This window comes from Pinus tabuliformis, chromosome 2_2, assembly GCF_031772625.1.
Source record: "Pinus tabuliformis cultivar Carrire ecotype Pingquan chromosome 2_2, CPIR1, whole genome shotgun sequence".
NCBI classification, from domain to species: Eukaryota; Viridiplantae; Streptophyta; class Pinopsida; order Pinales; family Pinaceae; genus Pinus; species Pinus tabuliformis.
In genome coordinates this window covers 1294613837-1294636503 of record NC_142300.1, presented here as the reverse complement: position 1 = coordinate 1294636503, position 22667 = coordinate 1294613837, and the positions used below count along the sequence as shown (strand labels likewise).

General features: G+C 36.3%; 1 protein-coding gene across 1 annotated transcript; it reads right to left on the bottom strand.

The window, feature by feature from the left end:
* Window positions 1–12621: 12621 nt before the first annotated feature.
* LOC149198246 (uncharacterized) lies at window positions 12622–13403 on the bottom strand. Its single transcript, XM_089404099.1, has one exon. It carries the CDS (start codon window positions 13282–13284, stop codon window positions 12673–12675), a length of 612 nt encoding a protein of 203 aa, XP_089260225.1. The 5' UTR covers window positions 13285–13403; the 3' UTR covers window positions 12622–12672.
* Window positions 13404–22667: the final 9264 nt, after the last annotated feature.

Below are 22667 nucleotides of genomic sequence, written 5' to 3'. Positions count from 1 at the left end.
TGCTCAAGGACAAAGGTATGAAAAATCCAATGTCCAATGCTATTATTGTAAAAAATATGGGCACTATGCCAGTGAATGTAAGAAGAAACAGCATGATATGATCAATAGATCTAATGCAAACATTACTAGTGAAAATATTAGCCAAAATAATGTGCTGTTAGCTTGTAATATGGCTGAAACAAACAGTGAAGACATATGGTTTTTAGACTCAGGTTGCAGCAACCATATGACAGGAAACATAGCCTTTTTTTCTGCCCTAGATAAAAATGTGAAATCAGAAGTCACACTAGGAACTGATAGCAAAATTTCTGTTATGGGAAAAGGAGAGGTAAAAATATTTACAAAGCAAGGAGAAAAGAAAACCATAGCAGATGTCTACTATGTCCCTGGAATGAGGTGTAACCTCTTGAGTATTGGACAGCTTGTCCATAAGGGGTACAATGTTTTCTTTAAGAATGATGTATGCACCATTATGGACAGAGCACCCAGCAAGCGATGCATTGCTGAAGTGAAGATGACAAGGAACAGAATGTTCCCTCTTAGAATAAGAGCAGATTTGAAAAATAAAGAAGAAATTGCAGCAGTGACACAAGAGGCTTTCCAAAGCGTGCCAAAGGATGAAAATTGGTTGTGGCACTTGAGATTTGGACATCTCAATTTTGGAGGTCTAAACTTGTTAAGCAGAAAAGGAATGGTAAGAGGATTGCCATTGATAGAGAAACCGGACAGCTTTTGTGAAGGTTGCATTTTGGGGAAACAACATAGAGAAAGTTTTCCATCAAGTAAAAGCATAAGGGCAAAGGCACCCTTAGAGATCATCCACTCAGATTTATGTGGACCGATGCAAGCTCCATCATTAGCAGGCAGCCAATATTTCCTAACATTTATTGATGACTTTACAAGAAAAACTTGGGTATATTTCCTTAAGAACAAAAGTGAAGTGTTTGAGAAATTTCGAAATTTCAAAGCACTTGTGGAGAACCAAAGCGGGCTGCATATAAAAGTTTTGAGAACTGACAGAGGAGGTGAGTATATCTCCAAGGAATTCCTACGATTTTGTAGAGAAAATGGAATTCACAAACAGTTTACAGCTAGGTACACCCCACAGCAAAATGGAGTTGCTGAAAGGAAGAATAGGACCATCATGGATATGGCGAGGAGCATGCTGAAGGCAAAGCATTTGCCAAATGATTATTGGGCTGAAGCTGTAAATTGTGCAGTGTATATTTTGAACAGGTGTCCTACAAAAGCAGTGTTGAACAAAGTGCCGAAAGAAGCATGGAGTGGGAGAAAGCAAGGTGTCACCCACTTGAAAGTTTTTGGATGTGTGGCCTATGCACACATACCAGATCAGCTAAGGAGGAAGTTGGACAGCAAAGGGGAGAAATGTATCTTCATTGGATACAGTGAGGAATCCAAAGCTTACAGGTTGTATATCCCATCTACCAAGAAATTTTTTGTCAGCAGAGATGTTCAATTCATTGAGGAGGAAGCTTGGGATGGAAGCATAGAGAAAACAGTTAATGTTAAAAACTGTTTGTCTCATGATGATGATGATGAGGAAATGGCTGAAACACCCCAAACAACAGCGCCAACACAAGGACAACAAGAGACACCCTTGAGAAGAAATGAAAGTGCTTCTTCAAGCACACCACAAGGAGGAAATTCAAGTGCTTCTTCAAGCACTTATACACCAAATGAAAGAGGTAAGAAGTTCAGAAATTTAAATGAAATTTATGAACAAGAAGCAGCAAATGAAGGTATGAATTCTTTATTTGCTTTATATTGTCATGTTGAAGACCCTATTCATTTCGAAGATGCAATTAAAGATAAGAAATGGATAGAAGCTATGGATGAGGAGATGAATGCCATAGAAAGAAACAAAACATGGGATTTGGTTGAGCTACCAAAAGGCAAAGAAGTCATTGGAGTGAAATGGGTTTACAAGACCAAGAGCAATGCTGAAGGTAAAATAGAAAGACACAAGGCAAGGCTGGTTGTCAAAGGGTACAAGCAGCAATATGGGAGAGATTATGAGGAGACTTTCGCACCGGTTGCAAGAATGGAAACCGTGAGAGCAGTGTTGTCCATAGCAGCTCAAAACAAGTGGAAAGTTTACCAAATGGACGTGAAGTCAGCATTCCTAAATAGAGTGTTAAAGGAAGAGGTTTACATTGAACAACCTCTAGGCTATGAGAAGAAAGGTGAAGAGCACAAAGTGTGCAGATTGAAGAAAGCTCTTTATGGGCTGAAGCAAGCGCCAAGAGCATGGTACAGCAGGATAGATTCCTATCTATTGGATAATGAATTTGACAAGTGTGAAGGAGAACCCACCGTCTACATCAAAGAAAAGGATGGTAAAATTTTAATTGTTGTCTTATATGTTGATGATGTTATTTTCACAGGTAATGATGATCAGCTCATTGAGAATTTTAAGTCAGTCATGAAAGAGGAATTTGAAATGACTGACATGGGTTTCTTGAGATACTTCTTAGGCATAGAAGTAGATCAAAATGAAAAAGGAATTTTTATCTCACAAGCTAGATATGTAAATCAAGTGTTGGGCAGATTTAACATGCAAGAATGCAAAGCAGCGATCACTCCCACAGTAATGGGATTAAAACTCAGCAGAGAGGACAGCAGCAAGGATTTTGATCCTAGTTTGTACAAGAGTATTGTTGGCAGCCTTATGTATTTAACAGCTACTAGGCCTGACATTATGTTTGTTGTTAGTTTAATTTCCAGATTCATGGAGAGGCCAAAGGAAGCACATTGGCAGGCAGCAAAAAGAATTCTGAGGTATGTCAAAGGTACCAAAAGGTTTGGAATTTTATATACTACTTCAGAATGTTCAAATTTAGTTGGATACACTGATAGTGATTGGGCTGGAAGTGTAGATGATCAGAAAAGCACTTCCGGTTATGTTTTTCATATGGGTTCAGGAGCCATTTCATGGGCTTCCAAGAAACAGCCAATTGTGGCATTGTCTACAGCAGAAGCAGAGTACGTGGCAGCTACAGCAGCAGCATGTCAAGCAGTTTGGATGAGAAGGATGTTAAGGAGCTTAGGCCAAGAGCAGGTAAAAGGAACTGTGATTTATTGTGACAACAGTTCTGCTATTGCATTATCCAAAAATTCTGTGTTTCATAAGAGAACAAAACACATTGACACAAGGTTTCATTATATCAGAGAGTTGGTAAATAATGGAGAAATTGTCTTAGTACATTGCAAAACTCAGGAGCAGGTTGCAGACATTCTAACCAAGCCTTTGGGACAGAAAAGTTTTGAATTTTTGAGGAAATGTCTGGGTATGACTGATAACCCAGCAGTTGAAACTAAAGGGGAGTGTTGAAATATTATTTTCAACTGCAGGGCCTGTCCTTTGCCATACCTCTGTACTGATGAATCAACAACCATACCTCTACATTGATGAAACTGCCATTAAACAGCCGCAGCTCCAGTCTTTTCCTGAATCAGCCATTACACAACAATTTATTACGGAATGGTGGTCACTCACGGAATGATGGTAATTTATTGCTGTAGTTGGTAAATGTAGGTAGGATTTTTAATTTTATTTTATTTTAATTCACAGGTACAGTTTTGTTTTTACGGCAAAAGGAAAAGCGTGAAGTTTTAGTTTTCTGTTGAATCTGAAAAATGTAATGTAGACACAGCAGTGTGTTAGTTTTTTTTGGAACAGAGACAGAGCTCTCTTTGTAATGCACAGCAGTGCAGAAGTTTTTTTATGTATGCAGCAGCGTGAATGTATGAATGTAATTTACACACAGCAGTGTAAAATGTTTCAAGGAAGAAACAGAGTGTTACAGCAGCGTGTTACAGCAGCGTTCTGAGCTGAAACAGAGTGTTACAGCAACATTAGTTCTGACCAGAAACAGAGTGTTTTGTAAATGCACAGGAGTGCAGTCACAGCAATGCAGAGTGCAGACACAGCAGTGAAAAACAGCGTGTTGATTTTTCAGAGGAGACAGAGTATTTTGTTTTCTGTAATGTACAGCAGTGCAGACACAGTAATGTATTTTCTGTTTACAGCATGAAGTTTTTTTTGTTTTGAACTGTCTTTAAAGTAGCCTTGTAGAAATCCCTCTGTTAGAGGAAGTATTATACATGAATACAACTTCCCTTTTGCTGTGCACTGTTGAAATTCAGTTTTAAAAAAAAATCAAAAATTTTTGCGTTGCTGCAACACCAAACTACGTTGCTGCAACACCAGGGCAGAGAACGATTTTTTTTCTGTTTTTCTGAGTTTTCTGTGTTAAAACAGAGTATAAAAACAGAGCATTTTTGTTGTCTGTCTGTTATGGAATTTTCATAAATCTCCAACAGCAAATGGCATACCAAGTTTCCTACGCGATGTCGTTAACAATTGCAGAATGTGAACCACAGATAGCTCGACATAAACCTTCGTTTCCAAGAAAATAAGCGGTCGTGGGATTTCGGTACACTCCCTTCTCTTCCCCCACAAATAGTTGGAGTGTGTGTATATTTATTTTTTAATTTTTAATTTAATTTAATTTTATTTATATTTTTTAACAATTGCATAATGTGAACCACAGATAGCTCGACATAAACCTTCGTTTCCAAGAAAAGAAGTGGTCGTGGGATTTCGGTACACACCCTTTTCTGAAATTTGCCCCCACAAATAATTGGAGCATGTGTATATTTATTTATTTTTTATTTTATTTTATATTTTTTTCCAGTATTGAAGAAGCCCCGGCATAACCGTACATAGAACCCTTTTCAAGATTATTCAACATAATCATGTCATTGTGACTGGAACCTGGGTGGGGAGGTTATCATTAAACCCTCCCAACCACCCAAGCTATACATCATTGAGTAGCGTGTATATTTTTACCCAATTCGTAAATGCAAAGCAACTACTGCTCTCTTTTATGGATAAAATTGAACAACTTGATTTGTCACATTCCCTGATCCCAACGCTCAAACTAACTACATACTTATGGGTCGAGGACTCCCTTGAAAAGTTAATGTAATTTTTCATAGCGAAGCAAAATCTGCCCATCGAAAATCCCTTCAATAACCTAAATTTCTATGTCATTTTCTAAAAAGATATTATTAAACAAAAAAATATATGATTGAAAAAATAAAAACTAAATAAAAAATATATAAATATTAAATAAATTTAATTAATTTTTCTTTTCAAAATGAAATCAAATATATAAATTTTAAATATATTTCATTAACAAAAATAAAATAAATATAACTACTTGAATTTTTTTAAATGAAATAACATTTTATTATTAAAATTATATTTTTAATATATAATGATCTAAAATATAATATATAAATAGGTTCAATATTTTATTTTATTTTATTTTTATTACATATAAATTGTATAATGAATAATTCCAACCAGTCCTTGGGAGCTGACCCCAGGGTTCTTAATCTGGAATGTTTGGAAGGAGCACAACAAGAGGATTTTCAAGGACAAGGCGAGCTTGGTGAGCAACATCCTAAAGCTAATCCTTAAGCAACTCAAAGTGACTGTTCATATCCTGGGAGGTGTTGATACCGGAAAACCCATTGGACAAAGAGAGGCCAGAATCCTGGAAAAGTTAGAGCTCAAGGTTCGTCTCCCTCAGTGTTCTAAGCAGATCAACAAGAAGAAATCAACAGATAAGGCTTTCTGGTAACCCCCTTCTCATGGTTTTTTAAAATTTAACATCGATGGGGCTTCAAAAGGAAATCTGGGAGAAGCAGGTTATGGAGGGGTCATGAGGGATGAGGAAGGAAACATACAGGTCATCTTCCACAGTTATCTAGGAAAAGCAACCAACAATATGGCTGAGCTCATGGCGATGGAATTGTGCTTGGAAATACTGCTCAAGTACAACATTCACAATGTCATCATAGAGGCCGACTCGGAATTAGTCATTAATTCGGTGAAGAGGATAAACGCTGGTGCTGCACCTGAGAAAATCTCAGGACACTAGTGACTTCTGCAAGTCTACCAAAGAATCCAATCACACCTAAGAGTTCTGAGAACTCTTAGGTTGGTGCATGTTCGCAGGGAAGCCAACAAAGTGGCGGACTGGCTTGCCAATGAGGGAGTTCGAAACAAGCATATCGACTTATGCTGCAGGTGGGAGGAGGTAATGGATGGCAGGATGAAGGAGGAATGCTCTTCCTGGGCCCTCAGTGACAGACAATAGTATCAGAATCTTACTTCATGTCAACAATGAATAAATTCACCTCAGGCAGTTTATCAGAGGAAAGGCACGGTTGGTTCTCTGAGGGTGCTTCTAGAAACAAAGGTAGATATCGAGATAGTAGATTTCTGCGCACAGGAGAAGGGATTACATGTACGCCAACTCCACTCATAATGCATGCCAGGCAGGAGGTCACCCTTCCGGTTATGTCTTCCTCGTGCAATGCGGGGAAGGCCATAGGAAGAAATTATCGGGGGCAAACACTGCTCGAGATGTCCTCGCATGACAAGCGATGTCATTCAGCTAGTGGTGCGGGGAAGAGGATGAACAGTGATAACCTCCTTCATCGCTGGGTAAGCAGCGAGCGGATGTGTGGTCCGATTGGTTCTGTGGCCGTTAGATCCGAAGGAGGCAGATCAACGACGAACATTTGGTGGGCTAGTTTGTGGGCTCGAAAGGATAAAACCACTAATGGTTTACCACCTTCATCGGGCGCCATCCAAACCAAAGGCGGTTTTTATGAAAAGCCAGCAATTCCACTCAGGAAGCACCACGTGGCGGAGGAACGGAAAAACAAACCACCTTCATCACGTGGTAATCAGCGGGCTTTTAAGCCGCGCGATATGGACACCAGCCGTTGGATCAAAATGAAGAGATCGACGGCCAGTGTTGATCGTGCAGCTTCGCCTCTGCGCGGGTTGATTTTTTACTGCTGGTTTGTTAGGAGTCAAATCAATGGTGGGTTTGGGAAGCGGACTTTGATTCCACTTGCCTGCTTTTGGTTCCAGCGATGTCTTGTCATTGTTTCTGTTTGTTTTTTGGAGGGTTGTTTGAGTACTTTGAGTATTTTCTCTCTCCCTTTGTGGGAATCTGCGCCTCTGCGCATTTGATGTAATCTATGTAAATCATTCTTTTTCCTAAGATAATAGAAAGACCGTCTCTTGCTTTAGCAAAAAAAAAAGAATATTTCCAACCAGTGTAACGTTTTTCTCTAAATTTTGACTTCAAATTTTAAATAATTAATAAAAAACTAAAGTAAAGTATTCAAAAAAACTAATTAGATTGTAATAAGCATAAACAATCAGCGTTTAAGATAACCGCACCCATTGTCCCAAGAACAATGCAGAACCATTACGATTGCACCAAGGACACTGCAGAGCAGAGCAAATAAATACAAGTTACAATCCATGAACAGAGAAAGCTGCCTGCGATTTCGCAATTTAACAGCCTCATATATAATAATAATAATAATGATAATGAAAGAATCAATGAATGCCTCATCCAAAATAAATACAAGTTGTACTCAAAAGACTGTAATTCGACAGCCTCTTCACACATTTGGCGGGGGTCGAATCTGTTTAAACAGGTAAAGGTTTGACAGGATTTTGAATCTTTTGAAGGGGTAAATATTCTCTTGGTACACAATTCATAATTCGAAAGGATGTGGATTCTCTTCGAAAACGATACTTGAAGTGCTTCATTTGTGGTTTCTTTGTTGGTTCCTTTGTGATGAGGTTTAGGATTGACAAGATTTTTGTTTGGCACATGATTTTTACTATCGTGAAATACAAATATTTTAAATTTTAAATTTTTTTACTCTCGTGAAGTACCAATATTTTTAATTTTAGATTGTTAACGTGTTGCATTATAATTACTCATCAGTGCTATATATATATATGTCGGGAAATCAATATCATTTGCAATTTATTTATTTTTATAATTAGCGGAATAGATAATTAGGTTTGTTTAATATTTATATTAGACGCGTTTGTTCTGGTACTCATATGACACGGGTCGATTTATATTGTTATCACTCTACTTTAAGACTTATAATTTGTTTTCCAATAAATTGATTAAGTTAATTCAACAAGTTTGAGCCTTGAATCTTTTAATTTATAAGTTAATTCAATAAGTTTGAGTCTTGAATCTTTTAATTTATATTACTTCATATCATATCAGTGTGATGATATTAATTGAATTGCACCTTAAAACCAATATCATTTATAATTATCTTTAAAATTATTTCTATTTTATTTTAATTATATATATATATATATATATATATATAATTATAATTTTTTTTTTTTTAAATCTATATAAAAATTTATTATTGTAAATTTATATATTTATATATTAAAATATAATTTTGTTAGAAATAAAAAATTTGTTCTTTATGTTTATTTAGATGGAGTAAAAACTCAAATATTTTTCTAATTTGTTATTAAAATTTTAATTATCTTTGAAATTTAAATGTGAATTATTTTTTTGAGAAATAGTACTTCTATTCTTCCATATAAATTGAGGTTAACTTTAATATTGGATAGAAGAATAATTTGTCCTATAATAAAATGCTCTAGTTAAAAATTTTGAGAGCTTTGTATAAGATCTGAGAGCAACAACTCTCAAGATTGTGATATATTTTATGGAAATCGGCCTTCGGAAATCATCTGACAACAGGAAAAACTGGTCTTTCAAACAACTTGACTACATTCATCCCATTGGTTTCTTTGATGGCGCATAGGTGGGTGGCTTGTGTGGATGTGACACCATCATTCTCCTCAATCCACCATTAGCTTACCACTTCTATTAGTCCAGGGGTAGAGGTACCAATATGAGAGCGGAGGTCTTGGCCTTATGGGGAGTCTTACGATGTGCTTCTTGGTTAGCCTTGGATGAGATCCACATTGCCGGTGACTCAAAGGTGGTCATCAACTAGGCTTAGGGGCGTATTTCTCTTTCAATGCGTTCATTAGTCCACTGGTTGGAGCACTTTTCTTCATTGATGATAGGTTTCTCCTCGATATCTTTCAGTCACATCTTTTGGTTACAAAATTCCCAAGCAAGTCTGCTCTCCAAACATGGTGTCTTTGCCCCACCTGGGCTGATTTTTTTTTATTGCCTAGAACTAGGTAGGGCCACCTATTCAGGCTCCTTCGTTCCCTCTTGATGACCCCTTTGTGTCTCTGTAAGCTCCCTTTTTTTGTTATTGTTGCTTGTCGATTCTTCTTATTCATTTTTTCTAGATGTTGTTCTCTATCTCCCCTATGTCTGAAAGTTTTTTAAATGTAATGTTCGAGCATGTCATTGAGACCTTACAAGACTCGAATGAAAGACTCTCCATTGTTCATGTCATCTTCAAGTTTTTGTTCTACTATGTATATGGTTGTAATTGAAGCTATTAGAACTCTATTGCATGTAACCTCTTTCATTCATTCATTAATGAAAAGGCGATTTTTTCTACTGAGAAAATAAAATACTCTAATTAAAATTGTGTGAAATTTAATTAAATTTAAAAATTCTTTAAAACAATATAACTTTACAATTATTTCCCATTCAATTCAATATTTCCCATAAAACATAAATTAATTCAATTTGAAAATTCTTTAAAATTTTAAAATAATATAATTTTACCACTAATTCACGGTCAATTCAATATTTGGCATAAAACATAGATTAATTTGGGACCAACCAATGTGATAAAAAAAAAACCACTTATTGAAAGTTCCATTAACACAAATCCAGCGGTAAATACAAATCTAGCCATAAATACACATTCATATGGCCTTGCATAAACGAAATGCAATCCCTAAATAATTTTTGCTATTTACATAAAAGGCTATGAATCACAATTTATTTTTTTTGGATTATTCTCATAAATATTTTCTATTTTTTTTGGAAATAATGTCTAGCTAAATTTTTGGATCTACAAATTTATCACTTCTTTCTTAAAACTAAATAGCTATTTATGAATGTTTCTTTGCAATGTATCAAATAAAAACATTTGAGTGTTTATGATTAATGCTTTGTTTTATATTTTTCACCTTTAATCTTATTTTTTCTCTCTCCTCATTTCTTTTTTTTTTAAGAGAAATCTCTCCTCATTTCTTATATGAGAAACCTCCCAACTTTATTTCGTTTCCTGTTTCTCTTTCTTGATAACATAAGCAAAGACTCCCTTAATGAGGAGTTTCTATAATTTACCTATGCAATTTTCGTTAGAGCAATTTGCATATTAAAAAACCATTTAATAACCCAAATTTCTATGCAATTTTTTTGAAATATTTAAGAATATATAATTAAAAAATAAAAAATTAGTTTAATTATTTTTTAAATGAAATATATATTCTATCCGCAAAATTAAAATAAATCCAGGTGTTTTTTATTTTTAAATTAAATAACATTTTATTATTCAAAACTATATTTATAATAAATTTAAAATATAATATATATAATAAATTTACAATATAATATATAGATAAATCCAATTAAAATTTATTCTGCTGCTTTGTAGACTTTAGAAAGGCTTTCGATACGGTTCCTAGATACAACCTTTGGAATAGGTTAGAAGAGCTAAAGGTCCCTCTTGAGTTAAGAGCTGCTGCTATAAGGCTATACGAGAATGTAATTGCCAAGTTAAAGAACAATGAGGGGTGGTCAAAAGATATTAAGTGTAACATCGGAGTTAAACAAGGTTGCCCCCTCTCCCCTACTCTATTTGGCATTTACATCGATAAGCTCGAAGGTTATCTAGAAGAAGCAGGATGTGGTGGCACAATCTTAGCTGGGATAGTCATTATCCTTCTTCTCTATGCTGACGATATTGTTCTTTTGGCAAGGTGCCCTTCTGATCTTGATAAGCAACTCAAGCTTCTTAAGGATTTCTGCTCTACCATGGGTATGACTGTTAACACAGACAAAACAAAAGTTATGATTATCAAATCTAAGAAGGACACTTGCGCTAATTTTACGTATGACAATAATAAATTGGAGGAAGTGTATTCTTACAAGTACCTAGGAATTGATATCCATCACAAGCTCAACTGGAACCATAGCATTGAGAAAAGGATCAATGGGGGATGGAAAGCTTATTTTGGTCTTGAAAATAATTGTAAAACGGCAAACCTCGTAATGTGGGATAAAAAGAAGTTCCTCTTTGAAACTTTAGTCACTCCTGTTATCTTATATGGCTGTGAAGTTTGGGGCTGCAGCATCTCCAGAGAATCATGGAGGAAGATTGAGCAAATCCAGAAGCGTTTTATAACTTATAACGTGAAAATTAAAAGTAATACACCCTATCCTATTCTCCTTATAGAAGCAGGTCTTTCTTCTATTGAGAGCCTAGCTATGCTCAGGTTTCTGATGTACAAGCACAAGCTCAATAACATAGACAATCATAGACTTCCTAAGCTAGCTTTAAATTCCAGTCAAAATCACCTAAGGCTTAACCGAGGATGGCATAAGGACACAAGGGCTTGGTTAAACTATTGGGAGATCAATGAGAATGATGCTTTGCAGAACATAAATAACATTAAAGATATTGTTACTTCTAAGTTCAAAGAAAAATTGTGGTGTGAGAAAGATTTAGCGTCTAAAAGAAAATTAAGTTATTATAAGAAGGTCATCAACCCCACCCTTGAAGATCAAAAGTATTTCTCTATTCTAACTAGCTCAAAAAAGAAAATTAATATAGCAAAGATTAGAACGAATTCTCATGAGCTCCATAGTGAAACTGGCCGCTGGGTAGTTCCTAAAACGCCATGGATGGAAAGGATCTGCCATATTTGTGAGAATAGGAGCATCGAGGATGAAAACCACTTCCTCTTAGAGTGCCCTGCATACAACCACATTAGATCTCAATTTCACAACCTTTGTTACAATACTGACCTTCCTAGCCTTTTACAATGCCAAAATTATAGTGAGCTCGGGAGGCTTCTCTCCAAGCTTTTTGAGCATAGGAATAAAATCTTAAATCAAAATAAATAATTTGTCTTTTTAGGTCCCATAGATCATTATTTGGTCTCAGCGGACGTTAACGATCATCATCATCATCATCATCAAGATAGATTATTTTTATTTTTTCCTTACATATAAATTGTGTAATTCCAACCAGTGTAACAATTTTTCTACATTTTTACTTAAAATTAAATAATTAATGAAAAACTAAAATAAAGTATTCGAAAAAGGTGATTAGAATGTGATAAGCATAAACGATCACATCCCAGATAACCATAATCATTGTCCCGAGAAAAATGCGGAACCATTAGCATTGCACCAATGACACTGCATATCAAAAGAAGAGGAAATATAAATGTACGATAAGAATAATGAAAGAATCAGTGAATGCTTAATCGCAAATAAATACAAGTTACAGTCCATGAACAGAAGAGGTTGTCTGCAATTTGGCAATAATAATAATGAAGGGATCAATGAATGCTTAATCTCAAATAAATACAAGTTGCAGTCAAGAGACTTTATGTAATTGAACAGCCTCATCATAGATTTGACAGGTTTAAACGGGTAAAGGTTTGGCAGGATTTGGATCTTTTGAGAGGGGTAAAGATTCTCTTGGTACACAACTCATAATTCCAAAGGATGTGGACAGTGGAAGGATTTTTTTTTGGGGAGATCAATGTACAGGATTGATCCAAGGAACATCACATTCATTATTATCACTAATTCTGTTTATTAAACAGGAACATCCACGCTACCACAACTCCTCAACATTCGTCTGCAAAAGATCCCGAAGCTTTGGCCGGAATTCGTCAATGGTCTCCAACTTTGGCTTCCACGATTTCCCTGCCTTCAATCTCAGCTGCGCAAGCTCTGCTGACAGCTCTGGATCGTCTTCCAAATTCAGCGTCGACACCGCAATCTGCTTCTTCTGCGCCCCAATAATTTCTTTTCCCTCCAATAAGAATACATCATTTTTCAATTCTGGCGGAAGGGGACGGATGAAATCATCAACGAGGGGGAGTATTTTGGCGCCGGAGCTCCGCCTGTTCGCAGGTTTCATGGCGGAATTGGCCTTCAATGCCAGGGAGGCCATGTCTGTCCCAGAGAGGACCGAGTGCAGTTTGGGCATGGGCACAAGAAAATAGAGATGCCCCAAATCCAGTTCTTCGTCTGCGGTGAGAGGATTAACGGTACGCCCAATCTGCAAGCCGTTGGCGTGACATACAAAGTGCTGAGGATTGTCTAGCATCAGCTCTGCCGCCTTTATCCGCCTTTGAAAGTCCTGAATGCTGCCATTCCAATGGATGATTTTCACAGTGGTGGAAGGAACAGTGTTCAGGGGGCAAGAAATGTAAGTGCCCATCCTCAATATTATTACTTCTCTGTTTGTCTGTGTGTAGCGATCGGGAGGTAAAGGGAGTGCAGGGAAATTTTACTCTGCCCGTCTGTGTAGCAATGGGGAGGGAAAGGGAGCGTAAGTGTATGGAGGGACGGGTGGGCGAAAGGCATTTATAAAGGAGGAACAGATCGCTTTCATAAGATGTGAATGTGATGAGTGGCAACAAGCTCAGGTGTCGCGTTAGATGACGGTGAGAGAAGAAACGACGAAACATCGTCCGCGTGTTTATGAGGGGGAGATCCAGTTGGAGCGGGCACGACTCCCACACGCTGTGATGAATGAGGTAGCAGGTGTGTAGGTTCCAACTTCCAACTCAAGAGTCTAGAGTATTCCTTGGGTGGGATTCTGGGAACCGGACTCGAGTTCCGCACGCTGTAAATGAATGACGTGGCAGCTGTAATGGGTTTCAGCAAGCTGTAAATATATGACGTGGACTCGAGTTCCGCACTCCGTAAATGAATGACGTGGCACGCTGTAAATGAATGAAACACAAATAGTTTTTTATTCTGGATTATTAACGCGTTATTTTTTAATTTAAACCCAAAAAAATGATAAATTTTAAAAAAATCAATATTATTTATAATTATTATTAAAATGAATTATATATATATATATGATTTTATTGAATTTAAACTGAAATTAATTTTAATATTAAATTTTTTTATATAATAGTAAAATATTTCTTATTAAAATTGTATAAGATAATTAATTCGAAATTCCATAAACACAAATCAAACTATAAATACAAATTAATTTTACCATACAAAATGCAATATCTAAATAATTTTATCTATTTAAATATCCACAAATCGCAATTTATCCAACTTGAGATTAGTCCCACCTGCTTACATTCATATTAACAACCCAAAAAACACACAATTCAATACTTCCAATTTGATTTTGTCAATTCTATACAAGTTGCCGTGAATGTGTTCCCGCAACTTTGGAAAGACCCCCTCCTAAACAAATATTGAATTGCGTGTTGGAAATGACTTCGGCGAATGATCTTTATGAATATTTCTAGACGCTTCAGTGAATGAACTTTATGAACACCACCCATACACTATGAGTTTTTATTTTATTATCCATTTTAAAACATAATTCACTCACGTTGTTGCTGGTTAACTTGGTGTATTTAGAATTTATAAAAGTTCTATATATAATTTTAAAATCTTAATCTGGTAATTGAATAGAGTAAATAATTAAAAATATTTTAAAATTTTAATCTACTATTATTTTTAAAAAATTATATATATATATATATATGAAAGAAGTTGTTTTTGTTAGTTCAAGAAAATATTATTTGGTTATCGTTTTTGCGTTAGTCTACTACTAAGGAAACCAAATCAAGAATAGAGTTTTTGTCTAAAATTTTACAAAATGAGAATATTTATTTATCTATTGTCTTTCAATCTCATAACATCTAAATAACTAAAAGCTAAAAGTAGTTTATTAAAAGCAACATGCACATAAATAAATAACACTATAGAGAAAAAAATCATACAAAAGACTAACACAAAAAGCCATGAAGGTGGCTCAAGAGGATGTGGAGACATCTATAATTTCAACAGAGGTTCTCGGTGAGGCTAGCCCTTTTCCTTTGAGCAAGAGTGCCTTAATCCCGACCAATCTGAGCAACATATCTCTATGCTCCAGAGCTATATTCGAGTGCTCCAGTTGAATCTCACCTAACTACATCATAATCTCCCTCTTGGCCTCATTGTGTTCTAGGAGGAACATGCTTAGAAGGGATTTGATGTTCCAATACAATTCAATGGTGCCCAAATATTGGTTTTGGCACCCCCGATTGTGGCCCAAGTTGGGCAACCATTCAACCACGGAAGCTAAGACTTCAACATTTGTTACTTTGTGTTTATCAACTTGCACTTCAATATCTACTTGGTTTATCTCATGTTGGATGGGCTTAGGGGTTCAAGAATGAGAGCCTTATGGCTCTAAGCCCTTTCACATAGCATGGGGGAGAGCACAAGGAGGATGGAAAAAAGTGGCGAGTGAGTGATGGAATGACGTGAGGGAACAACTAAGAAAGAAGGCTAGTGAGGAGACAAGAAAGGGGTTGAGATATGACAAAGTAGGAGAGTATAGCCAAGAGTGAGATTCCAACATGCACCAAGAGAAATATTGAAATCAAAGGGAAATGCTAAATCAAAATGCATTGTTTGAGTCAGAACACAAATATTGTGTACAAGAGCCACAAGCAGGGGATGGACATACCTGATGAGGGCCATCAAATTGTGAGAGGGTTAAAATTTATTCATTGAGCCTATGTCAAGCATCACCTATGAGCATCAGAGGTTCAATTTGCTTTCCCCCCCATTGAAGGATCATCAACCACTAAGAAATTCTTCCATGTATATAGAAACTAGATGATTTGTAGAGATGTAGATTTTAAATCACTGCAAGGGATGCCAAATCTAGAGAACCTAGACTTGACCCCTAGAATGGTAAAGAAATAATAACACTATGAGGGAAAGGTTCTCAACTGAGATTGGAGACTCCGGTGAACTCGCATATGGGGAAATTCACTTGAATTAGTGGTTGAATGATACATGCTATTACCATAAACCCATACACGAATGAGTCGAGAATCTTCATTGAATTATCTCGTGGATCACAAAACTTACATTACATGCGATGTTTAACCCATCGTCATTGCAATGAATATGTGATTAATGGATCAAACATATGGAGGGTGGTACGATCATGCCTCCCCCCTTGATTAAGTGGGGTGACAGCTGAGGCTCTGTCCCATCATCCCCAATTGTTAAAAATGCAAGACAAAAGATATATTCATCAAACTGAGCAGCTCACAGGTGAGAAGCTTCACCTGGAGACTGCCTCTGGAAGAACACTCTTCACCTTTCTCATTAAGCATCAAGAATATATAGTTTACAAGCAAATAGGAGAGTTAGAACAACCTCCTAAAATGTAGGAACTAAATCCTAATCTAAGGCTCACACATAACTAATGAATGGACTCTCTCCAAGAATACATTCTCCATTAATTTCAACACTCCCCCTTAATGGAGAAAGGGTTCACTAGTACTCCTAACATCTCCTTAAATAACTCAAATTTAATTCTTCCAAGAGGCTTGGTAAAAATATTTGCAGCATTGTCACAAGTATTACAATATTCAATATGGATTTTCTCTCACTGAACCTTCTCCATAACAAAGTGAAACTATGTATCAATATGCTTTGTGTTTTTATGAAACACTGGATTATTTGTAAGTTTGATTGAGCTCTGGTTATCACATATGATAATTTTTGCATCATTTTGTTCTTCTCCGGCATCATGGAGAAGTCTCCTCAACCAAACTGCCTCACATGTTGCTGCACACTTTTCTTGATACTTTGCTTATGTTGAAGACAAGGATACAATGCTCTGCTTCTTGTTGCTCCATGCAATGACTCCAAACCTAATGTTGAATGCATGACCTGTTATGGATCACCTGTCATCCAGATTTCCAACCCAGTCTGAATTTGAAAAACATGTCAATCTCACCTCAAATGAATCAGTATATTTAATACCAAAGTCTAAGGTTCCTTGAAGATTGTTTAGAAGCTCTAATAATTGAATGCTTTGCTCCATTTGAAATCCCTCACTTCAATTCATGCTCACTTGATTTTAACACCACTTGATTTTTTGAACTTGTTTGCTTAAACTTTATTTCTTAAATTTCACACTTGCTTGATCTTAGAGTTTTTCTTTTCTTTGCTTCACTCCCTTGATTTGACAAGTTTAGGGTGTCGACTACCACCGAAAATGTGCCCAAGTTAATGATTTTACAATGCAATAACAAGTTCAAATGACTTTTCTTGAAAGAACTCAACATCCTATCAATTTTAACTTAATGATTCAAGGCTTGGGTGTGGGGCTCAATCGAAAATGCTCCCTTTAATTCAATTAGAAACTTTTCTTGAACTTGGACTCAAATTTGGACTTGTTTATAACTAACAAAATGCCTTTCCAAACCCCTAGAATTACAACCTTATCACTCGAAAATTAAAAACAATGACACCTTATCACTCCAATTACATCTTATTACTCCATTATGCTTCAAATCTCCTAAAATACAACACCTTTTCTTAATTATTCTCCTCTAAATATTCCTTTTATAATCTTTAAAAATGTGCCACTTTTTATTTATTTATATGAAATGTTATAAAAAATAGGTTAAAAAGCATTTTCCATTAGAAGTGTATCAAAGAATGTTTGATTTGGGAGATTTGAACTTTGTGTTGGAGGACAGAGCTCAAATGGTTGAAGGAGGGCGCCCGTATGCATTAAATTTTGAATTGAAACATCAATGCTTCAAGGTAAGTATCAGCCGAACTCGGATGATGTATCAACCGAAAGAGGAAGTGAATGATCGAGTTAGTCGCTAGTCAGTAAAGGAAACTCTCAGTCGTCCACACTAGTCCATTCTTGCACTCTAGATTTATGCGTAGTTCTACTGATTCGTAGTTCAACGCATCCAAGTTACTGGTCTTCTCTTTCTTTGGTTAACGCATGTAACAATGTCCATGATATACACAGACGTTCTACGCTCTTCTTTACAAAAAAAGCTGAGATCCTTCACACACTGGTTTGCAGAATCAATCAGTTATGAGTCATAGTGTTTGGGCAGTAGCTTGTATTACAAAAAATGTAGCATCAATCATGTGAATATATTATTTCATATTAATCCAACGTCCAAAGAGGAATCATCCTTCAGTTCAATTCAGAAATTTGCAATTCTCGAAGCAGAACATGTCGAAAATATTGAACTCGGAAAATTATTGATTCCATGCAAGTAATATCCTTCAGTTTAAAGAAACCAGCAAGTAGGCCAGGTATTTCTTCATTCTTTTAAGAATTTTTTTGAAAAAATATTTTACCAAATCCTTAGATAATTAGCTCAGATTCAAGATTATGTGCGCTATAATCTTCCAGCAATCTCGACTATAAAATTTCAAAAAACAAATGGTGTTACCTCATTTCTGCAAGTAAATCTGCTTAAATCTTTCAGATTTGTATTTCGATCTTTCCTAGAGTATCGTCCTCAAACACTGGTTGAAAAATGATCAATGTAGCATAACCTGATGCTCGAAATTCCCTTTGAATTCAACAACAATCGCACACAAAGAATCCTGCTACACGCACAAAACTCTTCCTCTAGTTCATTTAAGATGAAATTGTCTCCAATCCTAACAAAGATTCACCTTTCTGTCACTTGATCTTTACATCTCAGCTTACACCTCCACACTCAGCAGACAAACCAATTAGTAGCTCATTCATCTCTCTGGAGATTGACTTCCATGATTTGGATAGCTCATACAACAAACTTTTTGTTTGGGGAACCTCTATTAATTTTGTTTGATCTGATCTGTACACTGGCTAAAAAGAGTATACTAACCTTTAATACGATTTAAAAATTGCTATGCACCTAACCATTAGACTACATAACTGTCCTTATTTAGTTGACTTCTAAGCTTGATTGGAGTCTTGTTCAAATGCCGCACCACACTGCCGTTGCGCATGCTCAACGACTCCAGTCTCTGCAACATAGTCTTCTCACGACTTTGCAGGTCCATGCAGTCAAAACAGTCTTGCACGCATACAACAATGTGAAGATTGCCATAACCAACCACCCTTGATTTTGTAAAGGTGAACTGAATAGTTAAATCGTTGTCTAGACTCTAAGATTGTGCATCCAACATGAAATAATGTGAAGAGGAAAATTCATGAGAGCCAATTACGTGACTAGGAGTATGCCTAGTTGATGTAAGCAGAGACGATGTTTGTAATTTTCTAGTCTCCATGTCGTTCTCTTATGCTCGTGGCTTTCATATGCTCTTCTCTCAATCTTACCACAAACATCGATCTATTACAAAGAAAGGTAGCAGACTGAATGAATGATATGCGGCCAACAAAGTTTCAACAACGCCTACGCATAGATCCACAAGCAAACTTCCACAACTACTCAATGCAAACATGAAGCAATCACAACGACCCTTTAACACTAGCACAACTTAGCACGATTTGTATTAGCAGTGGCACAATCATCACTTTGCGTTACGTAAAAATATTTGGGCCGACATACAACCCACTTCACCAGTAGAGAACGTTTCCTCCTATCAAAATCGATTCTAACACCTTTATCCACAAATACGCAAGCAGGGAATTATTCTAGATGGATACAACACAACTCCTTCACATTACAAATAACAATCTTCAATGGTAGACAACATTTAATCCTTAACAGAGGTTCTCTCCTCTAACAGTGACCAAACAGAACACATGTCCCCCATCTTGAAAACGTTGTTCTCTTTCCTCGAATGAACAACAATGGTGGTGGTAGCTGCTCTTCTATGGTTTGGTGCACAACGATTCATTCAAGAAACAGTATGACTTTTCATAAATCGACGTTTTGGACAATAGTTGTGAAAAAACGTTAGGTATCTCCACTTTGACATTTTCTTTTCACACTGTCACAAGCGCTCGATTCTCCAACATACTGGGTCTATGCTACAAAATGACACATAACAACTCCAGTGATTTCCTTTAACACAGTGAGCTCAGCACACAAAAACTCCACTGATTTCCCATAGGATTTCCAAATTCGCAAATCTTTCTCTTAGACTTATGGATGGTGAATTACACCTTTCTCTCTAAACAACCGTTGATATTTAGTTCAGATCTCCTCTTTAGTCACATCATGTGTTGCAATCTCTCTCTTTAATTTGCAGCGCATGTCTCCACTTAGCTATAACGCTCAAACCATCACAACAAACACATATTTCACATGATCACATTCCCTCTCACCAAGGAGTCAAGAAAACCTTGCTCTGATACCAAATAAAGGATATTAAATAAAATAAAAACTTTAATTCAAGAGATACATAAACAACAGAAACAGAGACATGGCGAAAAAGGCCTATATCCTCATTGTATTATTTACAAAGAATGATAATGATACATCTAAGTACATCAAGATATGTTTCAAGATAGTTTGTTTATCTTGGACACACAATCATTTTGGTTGACTGAATATCTCAACCACACACCAATTTAGGAGCCTAACTAGTTGGAGAGAATCTCTCAACCAACTAAACCTAAACAAACTCCCAAATTTGAAGAACATTCTCATTTTAGAATAGACAAATAGAAATTATTTGAAATTTCGATAATTTATTTATTTGGAATTATTGATTTTTTTTATGAGAATTTGAGGCTAACATTTGTTTTTCTATTTTTCTGGGTAGTTTGATTTATACAATTGATGATGCCCAACAAAACATTTTATCCACTTCATACTAAATCATGTTTAGAGTGTTGAGCCATTCACATTTATAGTTTAAATATTATATTGGAGTTTTCTTCTAAAATTACTTAAGAATATGTACTAAATTTGTAAAATTGAACAAACTCCTATCTCACACTTAATCATGTTTGTTGAAACTCAGAGGCACAAGAAATCAATAAATAAACAAATAAACACACAGCAGAATATCAAGCACATATGACACAGTTTTTAACGTGGTTCACCCAACCAATCTGGGCTATGTCCACCAAACATAGGCATCAGGAATTTATTAATCAAACAGGAGATTACATAATGAAAACCTCATAAAACTCTCACCCTCTCAGCAAACCATCCGAATGGTTGCCTGTTATATAGCATAGAGAATCTAACAGCCTCATTAACTCCCTCACATCAAATATAGGAGGCATTAACTCCCTCCCAACAAACTGGAGTTAATCTAGGACCTGAATTCTATTGTTGTCATCAGCTGAGATTTTTCCTATTTTGCTCCAAACAGAAAATCTCAACAATCTCCACCTTGACAACAATTCCCCTGATGCCCTGTTATTATTATTTTATCTTTTCTGCAAGCCAAGAGAAGCCAAACACCAGCGTAGCTTCTCCAACAAAACTGGTTTCGTAAACATGTCAGCACAGTTCTCCTTTGTATGCACCTTTTCAAGAGAGACTCCCCTTTCAGTGATAACCTGCCTTACAAAATGGTACTTAATTGGAATATGCTTTGATTTACTATGATAGGCCGGATTCTTAGCAAAATGTATTGCACTTTGACTATCACAAAGTAACCTGATGTTGTCCTGTAACCTACCAAACTCACCAAGCAAACCTTTCAACCAAACCGCCTCTTTGCAAGCATGAGAAGCAGCAATGTATTCTGCTTCAGTAGTGGATAAAGCAACAATATTCTGTAGCTTTGACATCCAGCTTATAGCTCCACCTACAAAAGTAAAGACGTACCCTGAAGTTGATCTTCTCTTATCCAAATCACCTGCAAAATCGGAATCAACATATCCGCAAACAAATTCACTACTCTTATTGTAAGAAATACAATAACTACTTGTGCCTCTCAAGTACCGAAGCACCCATTTCACTGCTGACTAGTGTTCTTTACCCAGATTTGCCATGTACCTGCTGACAACTCCAACTGCATGTGAAATATATGGTCGAGTACAAACCATCGCATACATTAAACACCCTACTACATTGGCATATGGAATTCGAGACATATAATCCTTTTCTTCATCTGTATTAGGACATAAACTCGAAGAAAGCTTAAAATGGGAAGCTAAAGGGACTGACACAGGCTTCACATTATTCATACCAAACCTCAAAAGTATTTTCTCAATATACTTTTGTTGTGATAGCCACAGCTTACCATTGCCCCTGTCTCTGAAAATCTCCATGCCCAAAATCTGTCTTGCCGCTCCTAGATCTTTCATATCAAACGTCCTTGCCATCTGAGTCTTCAACCTGTTGATTTCTTCAATGCTTTTGCTTGCTAAAAGCATATCGTCAACATACAATACCAAGATAATGAATATGCCATTATTCAACTGTTTAAAATAAACACAATGATCATATTCACTTCTAACATATTTCTGACTCAACATGAAAGAATCAAACTTCTTATACCACTGCTGAGGCGACTGCTTCAGGCCATATAATGACTTCTTGAGCCTGCAGACAAATTTCTCATTGCGATGCTGAACAAACCCTTCCGGTTGTTCCATATATATTTCCTCATCTAAATCACCATGTAGAAATGCAGTCTTAACATCTAACTGTTGCAACTCCAAATCAAACAAAGCCACTAATGCTAACACAATTCTAATTGAAACAATTTTAACCACTGGTGAAAATATCTCATGAAAGTCTATGCCAGCTTTCTGAGAAAACCCTTTTGCAACCAGCCTCGCTTTGTACCTGTCTTCCGTATCATTCACACCCCGTTTCACCTTGAACACCCACTTGCATCCCACAGTTTTCCTGCCTTGGGGAAGTTCAACCAGATCCCACG